A 20044-nucleotide genomic window follows, 5' to 3' on the forward strand; every position below is an offset into this window, starting at 1 on the left:
TTTTGTGGAAACTGAAATACATCTTTTCAGGATTCTTTGATGAACAAGGTTTTATTTGAAACAGAAATCTGTTGTAACATTACAAATGTCTTCACTGTAACTTTTGAACAATTTAATATGCCCTTGCTGAATAAATTTAATAAATACATTTTTACTGACTTTTGAATGGTAGTGTAATATGTAGTTTTACATTTTTTTTTATTATAGACTAAATAATAATAATAATAATCAGTTTAAAAATCAGTTTAAGAGTTTTTTTTTTTTTTCTTCTTGGCACAAATTCAAAACCATTATCTCTGAATAATGTAATCCATCCATTTTCCAAACCGCTTGCACTATGTAGGGTCACAAGGATGCTGGAACCCATCCCAGTGCCTTTAGGGAAACACCCTGGACGGATGGCCAGTTCATCATAGGGAAAACACACAAAGACAAACACATACCCGCTTACATCGACCAGCAATTTTAGTGTTTATGTTTTGTGTCGATGATATTTGCTATAATGGATAAAGGTCAGTTTTTGAAAGAGAAATGCAAGAAGTTGTCCTTGATTTATTATGATTGTGATTTATTGTAAGGTACAACAAAACTTTAAAATACTCGTAGATTTGATTTGTGTAATACTGAAATTATCAAATCAACTGTTTACTGCGAATGAACAACACTCCTTCAATTTCTGATTCAAGTATACTTTGCACTGTCTTTGAAAATAGCAGAAAAAGATAGACACAGTCTAAAAATTCCATTTAGGGCCAAACACATTTATTTTATTACAACTTAAGGATATATATATATATGATATATATATATATATATATATATATATATATATATATCTATATATATATATATATTATATATATAAAAAAATAATACTTTTGTCCTTTCAATCCCAAAAGATCATTATAATAATGCTGATTGGTGGTATAATGCACAGTATAAATGCACCTTTCCATGAGAGCTCTTTCAAAATGCGCTATGTCAGGATAATGACTGCTCCCTGCTGTGGGATCTTGATGAGTCGAGTACCAGATGTAGTGAACATCTATGCTGTGCAGTTTTGAGGTTTATTTTGATGAATTCTCATGGTTAGTGCAATGGTATGTTTCCAGGACTCTGCCCATGTTGCAGCTTTTCTCTGAAAGCTCGCAGCTCAAACTTTAATGCACTAGAACAAGTACTCCTTAAAATGGCGTGTACTGCCCAAAAAAAAAAAAAAAAAGTACCAAAACTCATAACTTGAAAACAGTCCTTCTTGGTGAATTGGTAACTGCTGCATTTGGAAAGTAAGAAGGCAGAATTCAGGATGGCAGTGTACCATAACGCCAGCTGATTTTAAGGTCTATCTGAATAGTTACTAGGGATGCACCAATCCAATACCAGCATCCTACCGCATTGACGCAATTTTTGTCAGACAAGATATGGATGACATAGGAACAATCTTAATCAGAAACTGTGCATTAATCATGGTTGTTACTATCAAACTACAAAAAAGGATGGGTATTTAAGTTCACAAAAATGGTCAGACTGATTTACTTCTCTTTGTCCCGAGTGGGACATAAGGCATCAACAATTTGTTTCCACTTGGCTTGATTATTTGCAGCATGCAAAAACGGTCAGTTAAACAGTAAAAACCTTGTCTGAGATGTCCCAATGTCATGCATAATCTGTATACAAAACGTCTGAGTTTTTGTTTAAATGTACTGTATTTTGCTGAGGTTTATTGTGGTTTCTTAATGTTGTAGTTCTGGGTGTTTACTAGATTAATGCACTGTATGTTTTTTCGTTTGTTTTTGAAAGTTGTCTCTTATGCTCTTACTTGATCAAATACATAGTAAAAACAGTAGTATAAAATATTAAACAGCATTTATTTGAAACAGAATTACCAATTTTACAATGTAAAATTCATTACTGTCACTTTTGATCAATTTAATACACTTTAGTACAGGGACCAATTCTCACTATTAAATATCTGCTTATTAGCATGCCTGTTATTAACACATTAGCTGTTTAATAGTACTTAAAAAGCACATATTCTGCATGAACATACAGTACTCTACATCCCTAATCCTACCAATACCTAAACTTAACAACTACCTTACTAACTATTAATAAGCAGCAATTTAGTAGTTTGAGTCAAAAGTCATAGTGAATTTTTTTAATAGCGAGAATTGAAGCTTATAATGAAGTGTGACCAATACATCCTTGTTTAATAAGAATAAAAAAAAAACTGACCCCAAGCTTTTGAACAATAGCACAGAATATGTATGTATACGTTTTCTATGGATAATTCAATCATGAAATGTCAAATGTCATTATGCATTTAGCATTATTGATTACAACAGCCAGAACAGTAAGACCCTGGTCCCAGTTGTCCCAATGTTCCCATTGTGCATAATCTGTATATAAAATGTTTTTGTTTGTTTTGTTTAAAAGGACTGTATTTTGCATTTTCTAAATGTTGTTGTTCTTGCTACTGTATAGGCATGTGACGGTATGAAATTTTCATGTTGTGATTAATTGCAAATGCTTTTTATCACGGTATATGGTATTATCACGGTATTATAATTTAGTTGCAAAAAGTGTTATCATAAACTTTAATACTTTTTTCTTATTACAAAAAGAACTGATCATTTACATACAATAAATACACAAAATATATAAAGTAAAAAAAAAAAAAAAAAAAAAAAAAATCACACAAAGTGCAAAATAATTATAAAGACCAATAAGTAACACTTTACAATATGATCTCATTAGTTAACCTTAGTTAATGCATTAACAATTCATAATGAGCAATAGCTATATTTGATACTGAAAAAAAAAACTGTCATTAAATAATAGTTGCACCTTTTGATTTCAACAACGTGCTATTAAATATTGAAATTACCTGATTAATGAATATTTAGAAGAATTTTTCATTGGCAGTTTATATTAACTAATGAATTAACTAATGTTAATTAATAGAGCCTTAATGAAGCCTAAAGTGTGAGCAAACAATAAAGAATCAAAACATTTTTAAACAATATCTAGGGCATGTTGTAGTCCAGATTAAAATAAAATAAAATAGCCTGTTAAGTCTAAATATTTAAGTAGGTTATTTGATGCTGTGATGAACACCACTGCGAATACAAAAATCTGAATGGCGGTTTAAACCATAGATATGTATCTTTGGTTTAAACCATTTAAATATGTTTTTAGAAATTAGTGCAGCTGCTTTATTTCCAGGGTTTCTGGGGTAACGGCTGCATTTTTGCTGTTTAGCGCCATCTGCTGTCAGAGAGTGAATGTGCGCTTTAATTCAGAGTGTCTCTCATGCGTTCTGCCACGCGCTTCTCTTCCGTGCTTGTTTACATGAGAGTGCTCATGCGTCTTTTACTATTAAATAATTATTCATGGTATTTTAAAGTACCCAAGATAACAATATCGTGCATAATTATTACCGTGATAAATTGCATTACTGAATACCGGCACATGTCTACTACTCTATTATTATTATTATTATTTTTTTTTTTTTTTCAGAAGAAAAATTTATTTGAATATAGTTAATGTAATAATGTGAAAGCCTTTACTACCACTTTTGATCAATTTAATGCATTCTTGCTGAATATGATTAATTATAAGATTAATGCTTTCAAAAATAAAAAATAAATAAAAATAAAAATAAAATAAAATAAAATAAAAAATAAATAATTCCAAACTTTTGAACAGTAGGATAGAATGTTTCTCCATGTGTTTTCCACTTATTCATAATTAAGTAGTGTGTATGTATAGCAGGTTTCAGGTCAAAAATTCAGGTATCAGAATTATATTGGAAAAAAGTGGTATCGGTGCACCCCTAATAGGTACTCAGTTTCCCACCTAAAGCAAATTGCGGTATTAATGATCAATTTTGTAAAGGGAGCTTTCCAAAAAAAACAAAGGCCTTATTTCTGTGTACCAAAATAAATAACTTAGAGACTGAGCTCCTTTCTTCGACAAAAGAAGCCGTAAAATAATAAGCTCACATTCAGGAGATAAAGAGCCTCCTGTGCTCAGAAGAAGGGCTGAATCAAAGACCTGCCTCTGCCCTTCGTCACACTAGGGAAGGATATGTACTGATTGCCCTGGACGGAGAATCACGTGTGAAGGCAGAACCCCAGGGGCCGTAGCAGTTCATTAAAATGCACCGTAAAAATCTTTAATATTTACACCGTTAATACATTCAGGCAGGAGAGGAGAGGGGCATCTCCTTCGAAAGAGGTACATTTGGCACAATCAGTTAATGTTGCGACTCGTTCCTCAAGCACTGTGTGTGTTGGTCACCTCAAAGTCTCTGATATCTTCCAACTGTACTTGAACAAGGATTGTCTCCCGAGACATTCAAGAAACCTTCAACGTACCACTCAGAGGAAGCCTGTCGGTTAGAAGGCACATGTGCATCTTAACTGAGCCATCGCTCCCACCTCTGAAATCTCGCTCCTCTGTGTTGTCTGGTCCAGGGTTTCCCAGGACTCTGTGTTTTTGAGTCCTCCTAGAAAGGCACCCAACCTTGGGAGGTTCAAATCCCATTGGTTAAGTCTGTGATAATGTTGGCCTTCACCAACTTGCGGAGAAACTCCTTTTCTTTTGAGATGTTGTGAGTCCATGACTGTGGGGGAGACATAAACAGAAGACTATCATTTTTTACTGAATGTGGCCAACTTTCTTGCATTTACAGCACAGACCCTCTCAACATGACATTCTGCCCTTTTATTCTCATTAGCCCAAGAATGTTAGAGACTTTTGCCTATTAGCATTAAAATTGGTGAAAATTGGACAAGCAGCATTCATTAAGATATGCAGGGGCATTTTAGGTAATAGACTGTGCAAGTGATAGTTCAGTAATCACGTTATTATCTTTGCATATTTGCAACTGATGTGCTATTGATGGAATGTATTGAGACAGCTTGTTTGCAATCAGAGTTAGTTGCTTATGTCCACTGCCTTGATAGCAGGCAAGTAACATAAGTTCATAACATAAGGATCACATCCAATATATGTTTTGATTTTCTGTTTATACCTTTCTCTCGTAATAGTGTCTAAACCAGTACAGAACAGAAAAGACTTCCTTGCTGCTTTTTACTTACTGCCCTCCATCTGAATTTCGCGTGTCATCAGAAACACATGATTGCAAACAAGCTACGAGGTATACATTAGCCACTAATTTGCTCATAAAAGTGGTATAATTAATGGGATATTATATATATTTTTTTCTATTATAATGCTGGAAGGTGGTTAAAATGGCAGAGAATGTAGATCAGGTGACAAAACAAAAGCCCAATTTGCAAGTGACTATAGCTGATGTAAGTAACTGAACTGTTTCTATAATACTGTGAACTTTTTAAGTCAGTCAAGTCAACTTCATTTATTTAGCGTTTAATACAATACAGATTCAGTGTCAAAGTAGCTTTACAGGGATAAACGTTTTTAAACAGGAACTCTTATTTAGAAAACCACACGACAATGACCTAAAACCATTTATCACTGCTAAGGGTGACGGATAGTTTAAATACATCTTGAGATTGTTAATGCTGTGGATTAAAGATTTGGAAAAAAAATAATGCTCAGGGTGTATTTTGTCACCATTACTGGTGCCCTGGAGACATTTTATGTATGGATAACTGCTGTTAAGTTGCATTGAAAATGGCCAGTAATTATTTTATTTTATTTTATTTGTTGTTTGGTGGAGGTCAGTATCTACACATGATAAATAAGCTACATTAATTCTTAAATCCACAGCACCTCACATCCACTAGAGTCTATTATTACAACAATAACAGATCTCTGAGTCACAGGACAAGGATTGAGTGTGTTCTGGGATCAAAGAACTGGAGCTGTACTGACTCCTGTGAAAACCATCCTCTCCAGTTTTCTTTTACTATCCTATTGTTCTTCAACATGATTTTCAGAAACAGAAAGCCACAGCAGAGGACCTACAGGCCTGGTATTGCTGGATGAAACCAGAGCTTTGGGTTCCTGTGAGAGGCTCTCGGTCCGAATGGGTGGACCCCACAACTGCCCCTGACAGGATGTTCTGGGCCTGCTGGGGCCGTGATACTAAGCCAAAAGCATCTCGTCAGAGTCTCGGGGCTGTCTGCGTCAGCCTGGTCAGCCCTTGTGAAGGATCACATTCACGAAAAATCCAGCAGATCCAAGAGTAAAGTTTCACTCTCCAGAAGAGAGAAAAGGGCACAGGCCAAAATGAAAGCTGGGTTAAGAGCCTCCTTAGGCCAAACTGCCTTAGGGAGATAGGGTCTGAAACAAGCTCTTCCTTATGCCTCTATAGTTAAAGAAATAGCTCTCTGCTTTTTGGATCCATAAGATGTTTTAATATTTTTGAACGAACCAAGGCTACATTTATTTGATCAAAAATACAGTAAAAATGGTAACATTGTGAATTACTATTACATGTTATTATTACTATTACATACTATTCTGAATTACTATTACTATTCGATTACTATTAAAATATATATATTAAAAAAAATGTTTTCTATTTTAATATATTTTAAAATGTAATTATTTTTGTGGAAACATTTTTCAAGATTCTTTGATGAACAGACAGTACAAAAGAACATTTACTTGAAAATGAAATCTCTTGTAACATTAGATGTGCAATTTAATGCATCTTTGCTGAATAAAATTATTTTCATTAAAAAAAATACAGACCCCAACCTTTTGAATGATAATGTATATAATTTTTCATAATATATTTTGCATAAAATGCTGCTAAACTACTCATATAGACATTATAAAGGTCTCTAAATAATTTCTAGAGTCTTTCTCACAGGATTTTGAAGTACTTTCATGTATGTGTTACATTTTCCCCAACAAGGTGGTGAAACAAGCTATTACTCTAATCCTGGCATTACCACTGAAAGCCATGAAGTCAATCTAGAGTTGAAATGAATCCCTTACATCACAGCTAGGATGAACCTAGAAAGTACCTGTCAAAACCTAGAAAGACAAATACCCTATACTGTTATAGTAGTACTATGAAGTACTCACTATACAAGGCCAATAGCTTAAATCCCATTTGTTCAAGACTAAATCACATAGTGTAGAAGTCTTAAACTGACAGAAAACAGGCCGCAGGAAGCGAGTGAGTTCTGCATGAATGGTACCTGACTGTGATTTGACAAGGATGGGTGCCAGAGCAGTCAGGAGCTAACTATGCATTAACAGCTCTGTTTTATGAGTGTGCTTTTACAGCCATGGCAAATGTGGGCAGAGAGGAATTTATAAAACACAACAACAAAGTTATCTTCATACGGACTGATCTAAGGTCAAAAATGAAAAAATAAAGTAGCAGGTAGCCCAGGGCATTCTGTTAATGACATCATTGTAATTTTCCATAAAGTGAACAGATAAACAAACACGGACAGAAACAATAGGCTGAGGTACTGTACAAAATGTTTTGTCTATGCATTCAAACACCTCTTAAAAAAAAAAAAACTGATTTTCATGTTTCACTTTAGAAGTTAATTTGCCAATTAAAGAAACATAGAACTGTTACCTCTTTTATGGCAGACATTTTCACTGTTTCGTAGTAGTGCAGGGGTGCATGAGGGGTGTTCATGTCATAGCCAAATCCAGCAACAGCAACCTCATCGCAGTTATGAAGGGCCATCGTTATGGCGACGGTGCCCAACGTTGGAATGTTCTATGGAAATAAGCACAAGTTTATCATCTATCAGATTGTCAGATTATAAAATAAAGCAGCATTTTAACATTTTACCAACAGGTTCTTAACATGCAGGCTGTTCTCTGGTGAAGATTGAGCTGCACTGATCCACAGACTCTCACCCTAAACCACACTACAATATCTTGTGCTTGTTATGTAAATCATAATCACCAAATATTGATGCAAATCATATGTTAGACCTGATAACAGACAAGAAAATACAGTTTACTGCTTGTTTAATTGTGCGTAAAATGCTAACATGCCATAAGCACTATATTTAACATTCAAATCTGCAGCGTTAAAGCAAATTAAATTATTTTAATATTTTAAATTGTGAGTTTAGAGTCTAAATTAAATGGACTGTGTATACAATAATAGAATCTCATAACAAACACACACACACACACACACACACACCCTAGTGAAAAATAAATATACTAAAATGTATTTGAAATACTTTTCTTTTGTGCCAAGTATGCTACAAATATGTGTAAATATTATGTAATTAATAAAAATACCCTGCAATTGTACTTTTTGTATACTAAACGTGTATATTTAAAGTCAGCTAAATTAGAACAACTAATTTTGTGCTTAATGCACTTAAATTGTTCCAAAGTAGTGCTGAAGTTTCAACTAAAGATATACTGAAGTTTATCTGATTGTGCTAAAGTGGTACTATTATAAGTATACTTCAGGAAATATCTTGCATTTAAAGACCAATATTATTCAAAGATCATACAATCCTCATCAATAGTGACATTAAACACATTTTAGGTTTATATATATAGGTTTATATATATATATATACTATATATATATATATATATATATATATATATATATATATATATGTATATGTATGTATGTATGTAGTGTATGTGTATATATATATATATATATATATATATATATGTATATATGTATGTATATGTATATGTATATATATATATTATATATATATATATACACACACAAAACATATTTAACAAAATGTTAAATATGCAATTAAAATCAACTGAGTTACGAATGATTCTGTAAAATTTAACGATTTTAAATGTGTCAATGTCAGCACGAGTAAAACCACAAATGAAGCATGAATAAGTATGCTTGCTGTGCTATATTTGAATCTATTTAACATTGCTGTCTGTGGTTTGCTCTGGTCCACAGCTCTTCCTTGAGGTCGATATGGCATTGTGCCTGAAGCGTTCTGGCTTAGTTCTGCTCTGCAATTGTTAACTCATCTTGAGCTGCGTGTGATTAACAATTTGCTTAAACAGACCCCCACCCCTGATACACCAATTTCAGGAGGCAGACCTTCACTTCCTCATCTCCCTGGAGGAGCAAACCATTCTAAATCATTAGCTTGCAGTGGCCTGGGGTCTGATTCACACACACACACACACACACACACACACACACACACACACACACACACACACACACACACAAACACACACACACAGTGTCAGTGTATGCAGCCTTAAGCAGGTGGGTGTTTGGAGTGCTCAATGGAGGAGGCTGTCAAAATGTATCCCACCTTGATCAGTACCGTATGGGACAGCTTCCCTCCTGTGCTGCCCCCCTACCCACACAAACCTTAGGGGCCTGAACTCTGCTCCACATGCACTGCACATGTTCCACCATTCAGAGGAGGTCTGAGTTTTCAGGAGGTGGCCGAGCTCCCACACAGACCCTTGTCTGTACTCATGCCATGATGGGATGGCTGAGAGCTTCATCAAGCTATGATGCTAGTGGCATTTATCTACTTTCTCAAGTCCAATTTCCTGAGACTGAAAGTAAAGAGTGTTGTTTATGAGCTCCAAGTAAACGAGTACTCTTTGCTGTAGCCTGTGTTTGAGGTTTGAGACATATCACACAGTTCTTTTATGACAGTGCTGATTCCCAGTCTGGCCCTTAGTATATGGCACACCCAACACCCATGTCTGAATAAAATGTGTTTGCAAATAGGGTGGGGGTTTTCCGAGTGTGGCTACAATATACCTGACACATTTTAATAGAAGAATTTAAGCATGTCAAATAATATACGAGGCTTTCTCACCGAATGAATTTTCATGAACTTTCCAGTTGTTTATGATTACAGGATAATGATTTTTATTATTATTTTATTTCAAATTCTGACGGATTTGCTAATGAATCCATTTCATTGAAAGAAGAAAAACTCTTGGGTGTGAATTTAAATTATGGAAAGTTAAAATTCAATGAAATTTAACAGGTAATTGGAAATGAAGTGCTCTTCTACCCTCGTTAAGAAAAATGTATTACATTTATTAAATAGGTTGAAATTGAATGCTTCTATTGTCCTCATTTGTAAGTCACTTTGGATAAAAGAGTCTACTAAATGTCTAGATGTAAATGTAAATGAAAATGTATAAACTAATACATTTCTATAGGGGGCATCTTAAAAATGATCTGTTAGTATTAAAGGTTTATAAAGCATTGAAAATTTCTTAGAATTTCAATTCATTTTAATTCTTCTTAAAGTGCCCCTATTATGGGTAATGAAAGTTTCATATTTTGGTTTTGGGAGTCCCCAACAACAGGTTGACAGGCATGCAAAAACCTCAGGTTAAAGAATACTTGCATTGACTTATAATATGCATTTATTTTTACTTTACTTGCTCAACGACTCCCAAACGATTCGTTTAATGATTCATTTTTCCAAACCCCTCCTTTGCGTGACGCTAAACTGCATGATTAGTCCAATTGGTCTCGTTTTCATTTCATCATGCCTGTGATGCCTGATAAAGCAGCGTTTGCAAGCGCAGTGCTTCTTTATGTACAGCGTTACCGGGGAAACTGCTATTTTTACCGCTCCAAAAGCAGCACCTAGTGGTAGAGATTGAATCTGCATCTTTAGTCAGACCAATGAAAAAGACCAACAAATGGGCGGGCAATATGCTAATGTTTCACCTTGTAGTCAGCTTGAAACACTTGGGATTCGTTTTAAAAATGACTCATTTCAAATGATTCAGAGTTGACTCTTTCGTTTGAGAGACAATAACTTTATACACGGTGCACTTTCAGATTTAAAACTTTGCAGGATGTTTCATTTCATTAGAGCTGTGTTACACACTGCATGAAAGTTAATTTTCAAAAATTTATAATATGTGCAATTTAAATTCAAATAGCAATTCTGCATCCAGTTGCTACATCAATTTAAATTAAACTCAAATTCAAGAATTGAACTGAATTTAAAAAGGCATTCTTGATTTAATTCTGAATAGCAAACAATCCTGATCACTACAGATTGAGCAACTTTAATGTTCATGCGAGTTATATCTAGTAAAATAAAATAAAATAAAATAAAATAAAATAAAATAAAAGTCCCGCAAAACATAACAGGTGGTCTGGAAAACGACACAAAATACAACTTATATTTAATGACCTTTGTTATTCATACCAGCAGTTTTTTTTTTTTTTTTTTTTTTTAAATCAACTATTTTGAAAACTTATTGCTGTTTAAATCAATTTCATGTTAGGCACTGGAAAACAAGGTTTTAAAACACAGCTTTGTCCAGGTTTGGACAAAATATGCACCATAAACTCTCCCCACCCACTGGATTAGTCAAGCTACCTTTGACCTATGGTGATCTTTATGGTAATTACAGACTAATTGAGGAAACATGTGTCTAAGGCTTCCTGTGACCCCTATTAACATAAGGTTGACTAAAGGCACTGCCTGCCATTTTGGTTCAATAAACCAGGCAGTCGAACAATTATTCTCGAGGAGTTACCAATTCTAGTAACTTCATAATAGCTTAACGTAAACAATGTCATGAAAAGTACTCAAATTCAACAAGCATGTTGCTTACCCCTTTACCCATGAGGCCATTGTTCTGTGGAAGGCCAATAAACTGGAAGGCAGCCTCTTGTATGAAGTAGGGGTTGAGGATCCGTATCTCCGAGGGTTGCCGGGGCACAAAGTGCGCTACAGACTTCCAGAAGCCCTCTGTTCCTTGCTAAAGAAAGAAAGAAAAAAATCATTAGAGGGAGGCATTATGCTATGGATAAATGGACTCTGCACATCCAAGTTTGCATCATGAAAAATGCATGGAAAATTTTTATATCATCTTACAGCAGATGTGAAGAAATCATCTATTCCATAATCATGAGTTCAGACCCAATACCTATAATGTGCCATCACTGCATACTGATGGAAGCAGTCTAGACGGCTTTCATTAAAAGTGAAGCAGGCCGTCCAGGTTGGACAAGCCCAAAGGAAGTGGACAAATGAAATCCTGACCTCCACGAGCATTCGGGGAGCAGCGGCCCCCAGCTTCTCCCATAACAATTACTCTGGAGACCTACAGAGTGCCATAGCTCAGCAATTATTCAATCTGCGACCTGGCACTGAGATCATCAGGTATTAGCGTCCCGACTAGACAAGCTCTGCGAAGCCACGGCAGCACTGCTGGCAAACAGCCAGCCGGGTCATCGGACTTAATGGGAGTCACCTGTTCAAATAAGCAGACTGTGCCTTTGATATAGCCCAACAATAGGAGCGACTATTGAGCCAGGCAAACGGCTTTGAAGCAGTTTTGGAAGGCCCCCGCGCCCACAACAAGCCATGGCAAGAAAACATCATCTCTTCTGTCAATGGTAGGGTTTTGCAGAACAGAAGCAGAAATTCTGTGGAATGCTGCAACCACAAGCAGGTGTAAACAGGGAAAAACTTGACAACAAAAATAAAAATCACAGATTCTGGGGCACATTTACCCAACCACAGAGACACAGTATCCAGCAAAGTGTGAAGTATATACTGGATACACGTTGCCAAACTGAAGTATGTCTTTTTCCGGAGCATAACAGGATTTAAAGTGCAAGTAAACACATGGGAAACGTGCTGGCATCCGAACCCAGTAGTGTTTGCTATAAGAGTGATAGGTTGTTTGAAAAAGAAATAAAACAGGAAGTCCCTGATTCATTCTTTTAAAATCACTTAACACAAGTAAGGATGTCTCTGTAATCTTCAACATTCCTTCCAGTGCATCGGGCTGAGATGGTAAGATCATTTAGGTCTCGAAGGACAGGTTTAATATTGTACAGGAGTTACTCTTGTGACTTACGTAACAGAGTTGTTATGGAAAAAAACCCAGAGAACATTCCTGGCCAGACTGTAAATAATGACATTAAAATTCAATCTTTCATCGAAATCATTGAGTGTCTACAGAAGCTTAGGTTCAGCTTACTCCAAATCCTTTCAAACAACACTGAATTTTGTATTGATTTGTTTGTCTATTCATTCATTATTCATATATTCATGAGGTATTAAGCACTAAAGGCGGCCAGCACTAATAGTCTCGCACAGGCGTGTTGAGGACTGTGACTTTTATAAGCAGTAATTAAACATCCTAGGCAAACACTCTTGTGTTCAGTGGGACAATAAAACGCTAAATGTTTACTGGACATACAGTGGCTTGAAGATCAATGGTTAGCCGATTAAACGACTGCTGTTGTCAGTGCTAAATTTCAAATAAATCTTCTTCTAAATACATTTCACAAGATTTTAACATTTCACATAATTGCAGCAATAATAAGAAATGCATAAAAGAAAAAAAAATTGCCTAAAAACAACTAAATATAGAGTACAGTTATTTATATTTCCATACTCACATATATCTGTACAGTTGGAAACAGTACTGGAAATGTCAACTGAAAATACAAAGAGCACAGTGACATATCAAAGCATCTGAACAAGCCCAACCCAAGAGTTAGTCTGGTGACAGACTAGTTAAACAAGTTAAATTGGAAATAGTAGTACTTAAGTAAATGTCCTAACTAAGACTGTGAACATTTTTATAAACCAGGTATAGCATATACACTCACTGGCCACTTTATTAGGTACACCTTGCTAGTACCGGGTTGGACCGCATTTTGCCTTCAGAACTGCCTTAATTCTTCATGGCATGGATTCAACAAGGTGTTGGAAACACTCTTCAGAGATTTTGGTCCATATTGACATGATAGCATCACACAGTTGCTGCAGATTTGTCAGCTGCACATCCATGATGCAAATCTCCCGTTCCACCACATCCCAAAGCTGCTCTATTGGATTGAGATCTGGTGACTGTGGATGCTGTTTGAAAAAAGTGAACTCATTTTCATGAGCTTTGAGCTTTGTGACATGGTGCATTATCCTGCTGGAAGTAGCCTTCAGAAGATGGATACACTGTAGTTATAAAGGGATGGACATGGTCAGCAACAATATTCAAGGTAGGCTGTGGCATTTTAACGATGCACAACTGGTACTAAGGGGCCCAAAGTGTGCCAAGAAAATATTGATTTAAAGGCAGGATGGATCCATACTTTCACGTTCTTTATGCCAAATTCTGACCCTACTATCTCAATGTCGCAGCAGAAATCGAGACTCATCAGACCAGGCAACGTTTTTTCCAATCTTCTATTGTCCAAGTTTGGTGAGCCTGTGCAAATTGTAGCCTCTGTTTCCTGTTCTTAGCTGACAGGAGCGGCACCTGGTGTGGTATTCTGCTGCTGTAGCCTATCTGCTTCAGGGTTCGACATGTTGTGCATTCAGAGATGGTATTCTGCATACTTTGGTTTAGGGCTGTTTATCGCGATTTCTTTGATCAATTTTGCAATTTCGATTTTAATAACGATTTTGACACGCATGCTTTACAGTCATAAATGCATTCGGTATGAATTTGAAACATATTTCCAAAAGAAAACCAATTAGAGCTTTATCAAAAAGTTGTAACATGTCTCTAGAACAGACATAAGTCAAAATAATCACTAAGTAAAGGTGTTACAAAATGTCTAGACATTTGGCAAAAAAAATAAAAATAAAAATAAAAATCCCGTGTCCAGGGATTTTTTTCTTTTTTGTCATGCATTGGTCATAGAGCTCATTGTAGTGGTGCCTCAGGTGTTTAAATAGATTTGTTATCCATTATACAGGTTCACAAGTACTCCGTCTGCAGTGCGTATACAGTATGTGTATGCGGTGCAGAAGCAGCAGCGAGAGCGCATTATTGTAACGCAAAAGCACATCCGCTCGCATGTAGATTTCCTTTGCTCTGTCACAAAACCAGACGCGCATGCTCAGATACACGCTGCTCTCGCCCGGAGAGAGTGTGCGCACTGAAAACATGTCTCCTCTTGCTCAAACTGCGTCCTGTGCACTCACAACTCTCTCTATGCTCATGTGCTAGATATTAATTATTTTCGCACCTTTCTATTTCTCACCTTTTCTGTTCACATCTTTTCGCATCTTTTTCTGTTAACATGGGCTCGGGAAAAATACGCATCACAGACAGTGTGTGAACCTGGAGTTACGTAGGCATATGCCCAGTCTGTTCTGTTCTCACGCTCCATTTAGGCGCGCTGCATTCTGAATGGATGGATAGCATACTGCGGGAGGTCGGGGCCACGGAAAATCATGCTACAAAGCAATTTAGAAATCATGCACGCTCAAATCGTGATTTTATGACGATTTCGATTAATCGCACAGCCCTACTTTGGTTGTAATGAGTGGTTATTTGACTTACTGTTGCCTTTCTATCATCTCTAACCAGTCTGCACATTCTCCTCTGACCTCTGACATCAACAAGGCATTTTTGTCCACACAACTGCCGCTCACTGGATATTTTCTCTTTTTCGGACCATTCTCTGTAAACCCTAGAGATGGTTGTGCGTGAAAATCCCAGTAGTTCAGTGGTTTTTCAAATACTCAGACCAGCCCATCTGGTACCAACAACCATTCCACGTTCAAAGTCCCCTTTCTTCCCCATTCTGATGCTCGGTTTGAACTTCAAGTCGTCTTCACCACATCTAGATGTCTAAATTCATTGAGTTGCTGCCATGTGATTGGCTGATTATCAATTTGTGTTATCAAGCAATTGAACAGATGTACCTAATAAAGTGGCCGGTGAGTATACATGTATACATATTTTATTTTATTTTAGAAAGAAATCAATATTATTTATTTATCAAGGATGCATTAAATTAATGACAGTTACATTTATAATTTTACAAAATATTTGTATAAAAGTTAGCAAAATGAAATGCGCCTATTTGTTCAAAAACTTTTAAGAAAAGTTTTTTTTTTTTTGGGTATAATATGTTAGACTTTGTTTTTTTTATTTCTAAGACAAAGAAGTGACTAAAAATTAACTCAACTAACTTAACTAAAATTTGCGTGTCTAGATTTTCTTATTGACAGCCTGATTCTGGTTTGCATTACAATCCCACCAAAGTTAGACAAGGTCATTCTAAACATAGCTCTATTGTTGACATCTTCTACATTGGTTCCGCCTGGCTTCACTCCAGACCTCTCATCAGCATTCCAGGGAATCCCAGCCAGGAATGCTTAGAAAGAAAAAGTGAGTGAGAGATACCCTGACTGATCATCTCTCCAAACCCTCAAAACCACAAGTCGTTTGCAGTGCAGGAACTTTAACAACCGCCACACTTTTGTCAAACAGGACGGGCCCTGAAACTGATCCATCTAATAAAACAGCAGGTGAGAGAGGCCACTCAATTCCCGAATGCAGCTCCAGCACACCCTTAACAAGCTTCCAGCATGGCTGCCGAGTGTTAAATCACTCCATAAAAATCACAGGCCACATCGCCGGCCTCTCTCTCCATCAGCCGCTGGAAATGAGAGGTCAGGGTGAACGTTCAGTGGTGGCTGGGAAAACCGCAGATGTGTGGTGGGAAGAATCTTCCCAGGAACAACTGGGGAGAAGTTTCTTAATTAACAAAAAATACTAGCACTGACAAACCAGAAAAGAGGAGTCTGAACTAAAATTTTAGAATTTTGATGTGTAAAACCAGCTGTCATGTTTTTCTAGTGGTATTTTTATTAATAGAAATGAAGTGGAAATAGTGGCACATCATTTCTTCCTCGTTACAAACATCTGAAAAAAACTGATTATAAAAAAGTGGGGAAAAAAGTGTGGATGGAGGTAGATTTATATGCAAGCCTGCAGTTGAATTCAAGAAAGGTGCAGGTTCAAACTGACTAAAAGATTGGAGAAGTCTGGCATACATCACCAGAAAGAAATCATTTCACCAGAAGACTAAGTAGTACAAGGTCAAAAATGAAACATGTATGGACGAAACATTCACATTAAGATCAATGAGATCCATAATGAAATTGACTGAATTTTCATTTAATGCCAACTTTAAACCTATCTTTGTCAAAAAAATAAAAATAAAAAATGCGGCTGGTTTCTAAAAAGCCATAGAAGTTATTACACTGTTTGTAGTCTTTTTTCAAAGTTTATGAGATTTAAACATTTTTCCTGATTGAACACAAACTTGGAAAATACATTTAATGTTTGTCAAAACACAAAATTACATTTAGTGCTTGACAAATTTGCATTCAACAGCTCAAGTTTCAGGGAGGAATATGTAAAAGTTGATGTTATTTGCAGTGAAGTGTGAAGCTCAGTGTGAAAGGTATTTGATTTGTTCTCCTTTGACATCGGTGTAAACACTTCTGATTTCTTCCATATGTTATGCAAACGTATGGCTTAGATAGCAAGAAAAGGCAACAAATATAAAAGGCGAACTTCACTATAAAGAACCTGCAAGCCAAAAAGTTAATGCACAATGAGAGGATAAATCTGGCCCCTTCAGGGCTCCACTGAGTAGACTGTAAATCAACCACTATGTAAAGGTTATTTTAGTATCACTTATATAATATTACAGTTTTTACTAATATTTTTAATTTGATTTTATTTTTATATTTACAGTTTATTTTTAGTTTAAGAGTATACACCCAAAAGATAATTTAAAGCTATTATTGTGTTAAATGATTAGGATACAATGGCCTAACATAAAGTATGGAACATAAAAGAAGATGATTTGAGAAACATCTCAGTATTTTTTGTTCATGCAATGAAACTTTGGTCACTAGTGACCAAAACAGCTTCGTAACCAACAGTATTCAAAATACCTTCTTTTATGTTGTGCAAAAGAAATTAAGTCATTCAGGTTTGAAACGACAGGAGGGTGAGTAAATGATGACAGAATTGATTTATTTTTGGTGAATTATCCCTTTAATGTTTTTATTTATTTATTTAATAAATGAAATTATACTTTAAACAAGAAACTAATGCCCCGTCCACATGGAGACGTGTTTCGCTGTATATGCATACATTTTGTATCGTTTCGTCCACATGGATCCGGCGTTTTGGGAGAGTGAAACCTATATTTTTTGAAACCGGGTCCCATAGTGGATAAATTTGAAAATGCCGCCCTTGCATTTTTTGTGTTGAAATCTATTTTTTTTGTTTTCTGGTACAATGGTGTATTAATTTGAAGTCTTGTCCCTAGTCAGACACCGCTATGTCACGTAACAGCAACAAAAACATGAACAAACACTGAATGATTGTCTTTTTATTAACTAAAATTAACACCGATTAATAAATGTATTGTTCCATGTTCGTTTGTATACCGCGCGCAAGGTTTATGCGTATAGTACAAGTAGTCTTCTCCATTTTTAGTGTATCTCTGTGGCAGAATTACAGCACCACATGCTGGTCTGGCATGTATACTACATCGTTTTGTGTCGGTTTTGTGGTTTCATGTAAACATATTTCTTGAGATGAGAAAAAAAAAAAGATTGGATAGGGAAAGCTTTGGCTTCGTGTGGACGTAGCCTAAAACTACCAGCAGGTGGCGTTAAATGTCTTTATGAGTCGATTCGTTCAAATGGCTGATTCATTCAGGAATGAAGTAAATGGCTCTCTTTATGAATGGGTCTTTGAATCATTGGTTCACACGATTCGTTCAAAACGCGAATTCATTCAGAAACTAAACACAGTTGTGTTGCTCGGAAACGCACAACAATTCTGCTATGGCTTTTTAAGTAATATTTTCATATTATCGCAAAATGTAACAAAAACACACTTTATTGTGTTTAAAATACAGTACAATATTAACTTATTATTTACAGGACTAATCACATTTGCACTCTTGTGAAATCGTTCTCGCTGGTGGTGTGATATTGCATATCATATGATATAAAGTTAAATATGACAAAAACTCATACAGGGGCATTTTTGCCCAAATATCTTGAATTTCAGCGCATAACTGCATTTATGGAGTTGTTACCCTGCATTATATTTGCCGACAGGTCTGGGGACGGGGCCAGTGCTTTAACTGCGTTAAAATATTTTAATCGGGTTATTTTTATCATAACTAATTAATTAAGTTAACACGTTAAACTTACAGCCCTAGTGTGTGTGTGTGTGTGTGTGTGTGTGTATTTATTTATTTCATTTTAGTACTTAATTATTTAGTTGCCAAGGCAAGATTTCTAATTTATCTTATTTTTTATTTTTTTGAATTAAAGAAAACATTTTTTGGAAAGTTCGGAGTTGAAAAAAAAAAGATTAGGTTTCGAAAAGATCGAGTTGTACAGTATAACAGGTACACAATCTAGAAAAGGCAAAAGAAAAAACACTTTCAAACAACCTAGATGTATTCATATTGCTTTGATCAGGTTTATACCTGACATGGTCAGACTCAATAAGAAACTTCCGAACCATGAGTTTCTTTCAAAAATGATGCTCAAGGAAATTTGATCTGGTCACAGAGGGGCAACAGGTTGTCAATGGACCATTCCACAGGTGCTCACGAGGAGAAAAAAATAGCCAAGGGCTCCTTAGTATTACGTGAAAAATTTAGCTGTTCTCCTCAAAATAATCACAACCTTTTCTCTCCATTTCTCAAGATACTGCACGCACTGTTCAAGCTAAGGAAAAAACAGGCTATTTTGAAAAAGTTTCCTGTTTATCTTTAGGTTTATATTTAAAAGGTCAATAAACTTGGGAGGTACACTGTTAAAGTGAAATGATCTGTTTTTATGGTGTGTGCTCTAGCCGACAGAGCTGCAATCAAAGCCACGTCTTCTAGAGGCTCAGGCACGCTGTCGGACAGATGTTGTTTCTGCTGCTCTAGTTGCCATGCTCTGAATGCCTATAAACATATCAGGCCAGATGACAAATTTGCAACTGCAGCTAGGCTGTGACATATCAACATGCAAATTTATACCACCACAGTCAGTGCTGAAGCCTGATAAGAAGTGTAAACCTGCACTGGCAAACCATTTCACTCCAGGCCCTGTATGATTCATATGAACTTCAGTTTGTATATAAAGCACTGAAGGTTTATGAGCGCTCCATGTGCACATTTCGTAGAGCACTCATCCAGAGCGGGTCAGGTTCATGAAATCTAAATCCCGTTGCTCTTGACCGGGTCAGGAATCCAAACACTATAGGATACTCCGATGATACTCCTTTTGTTAGCAGGAATCTGAGCCATTTGCTCGTTTTTGTTGTCTTTTCGTCTAAG

The 20044-nt window shown here is 36.0% G+C and overlaps 1 protein-coding gene across 9 annotated transcripts in view; it reads right to left on the bottom strand.

Annotated features, from left to right (window-relative positions):
• Positions 1–4155: 4155 nt before the first annotated feature.
• Positions 4156–20044, bottom strand: part of st3gal3b (ST3 beta-galactoside alpha-2,3-sialyltransferase 3b) — a 53915-nt gene continuing 38026 nt past the window's right edge. For 5 of the 9 annotated variants that reach the window (XM_042718030.1, XM_042718033.1, XM_042718032.1 and 2 more), the window contains 4 exons: positions 13337–13375; positions 11536–11682; positions 7535–7681; positions 4156–4627 (listed from right to left, as the gene is read on the bottom strand). In XM_042718030.1, coding sequence (XP_042573964.1) covers positions 4538–4627; positions 7535–7681; positions 11536–11682; positions 13337–13375 — 423 coding nt within the window. In that variant the 3' untranslated portion in view covers positions 4156–4537. The remainder of the gene's footprint in view (positions 4628–7534; positions 7682–11535; positions 11683–13336; positions 13376–20044) is intronic. The other 4 variants (XM_042718031.1, XM_042718034.1, XM_042718036.1 and 1 more) reach the window with 1 other exon arrangement.

Source organism: Cyprinus carpio, chromosome B2 (genome assembly GCF_018340385.1).
Source record: "Cyprinus carpio isolate SPL01 chromosome B2, ASM1834038v1, whole genome shotgun sequence".
Lineage (NCBI taxonomy): Eukaryota > Metazoa > Chordata > Actinopteri > Cypriniformes > Cyprinidae > Cyprinus > Cyprinus carpio.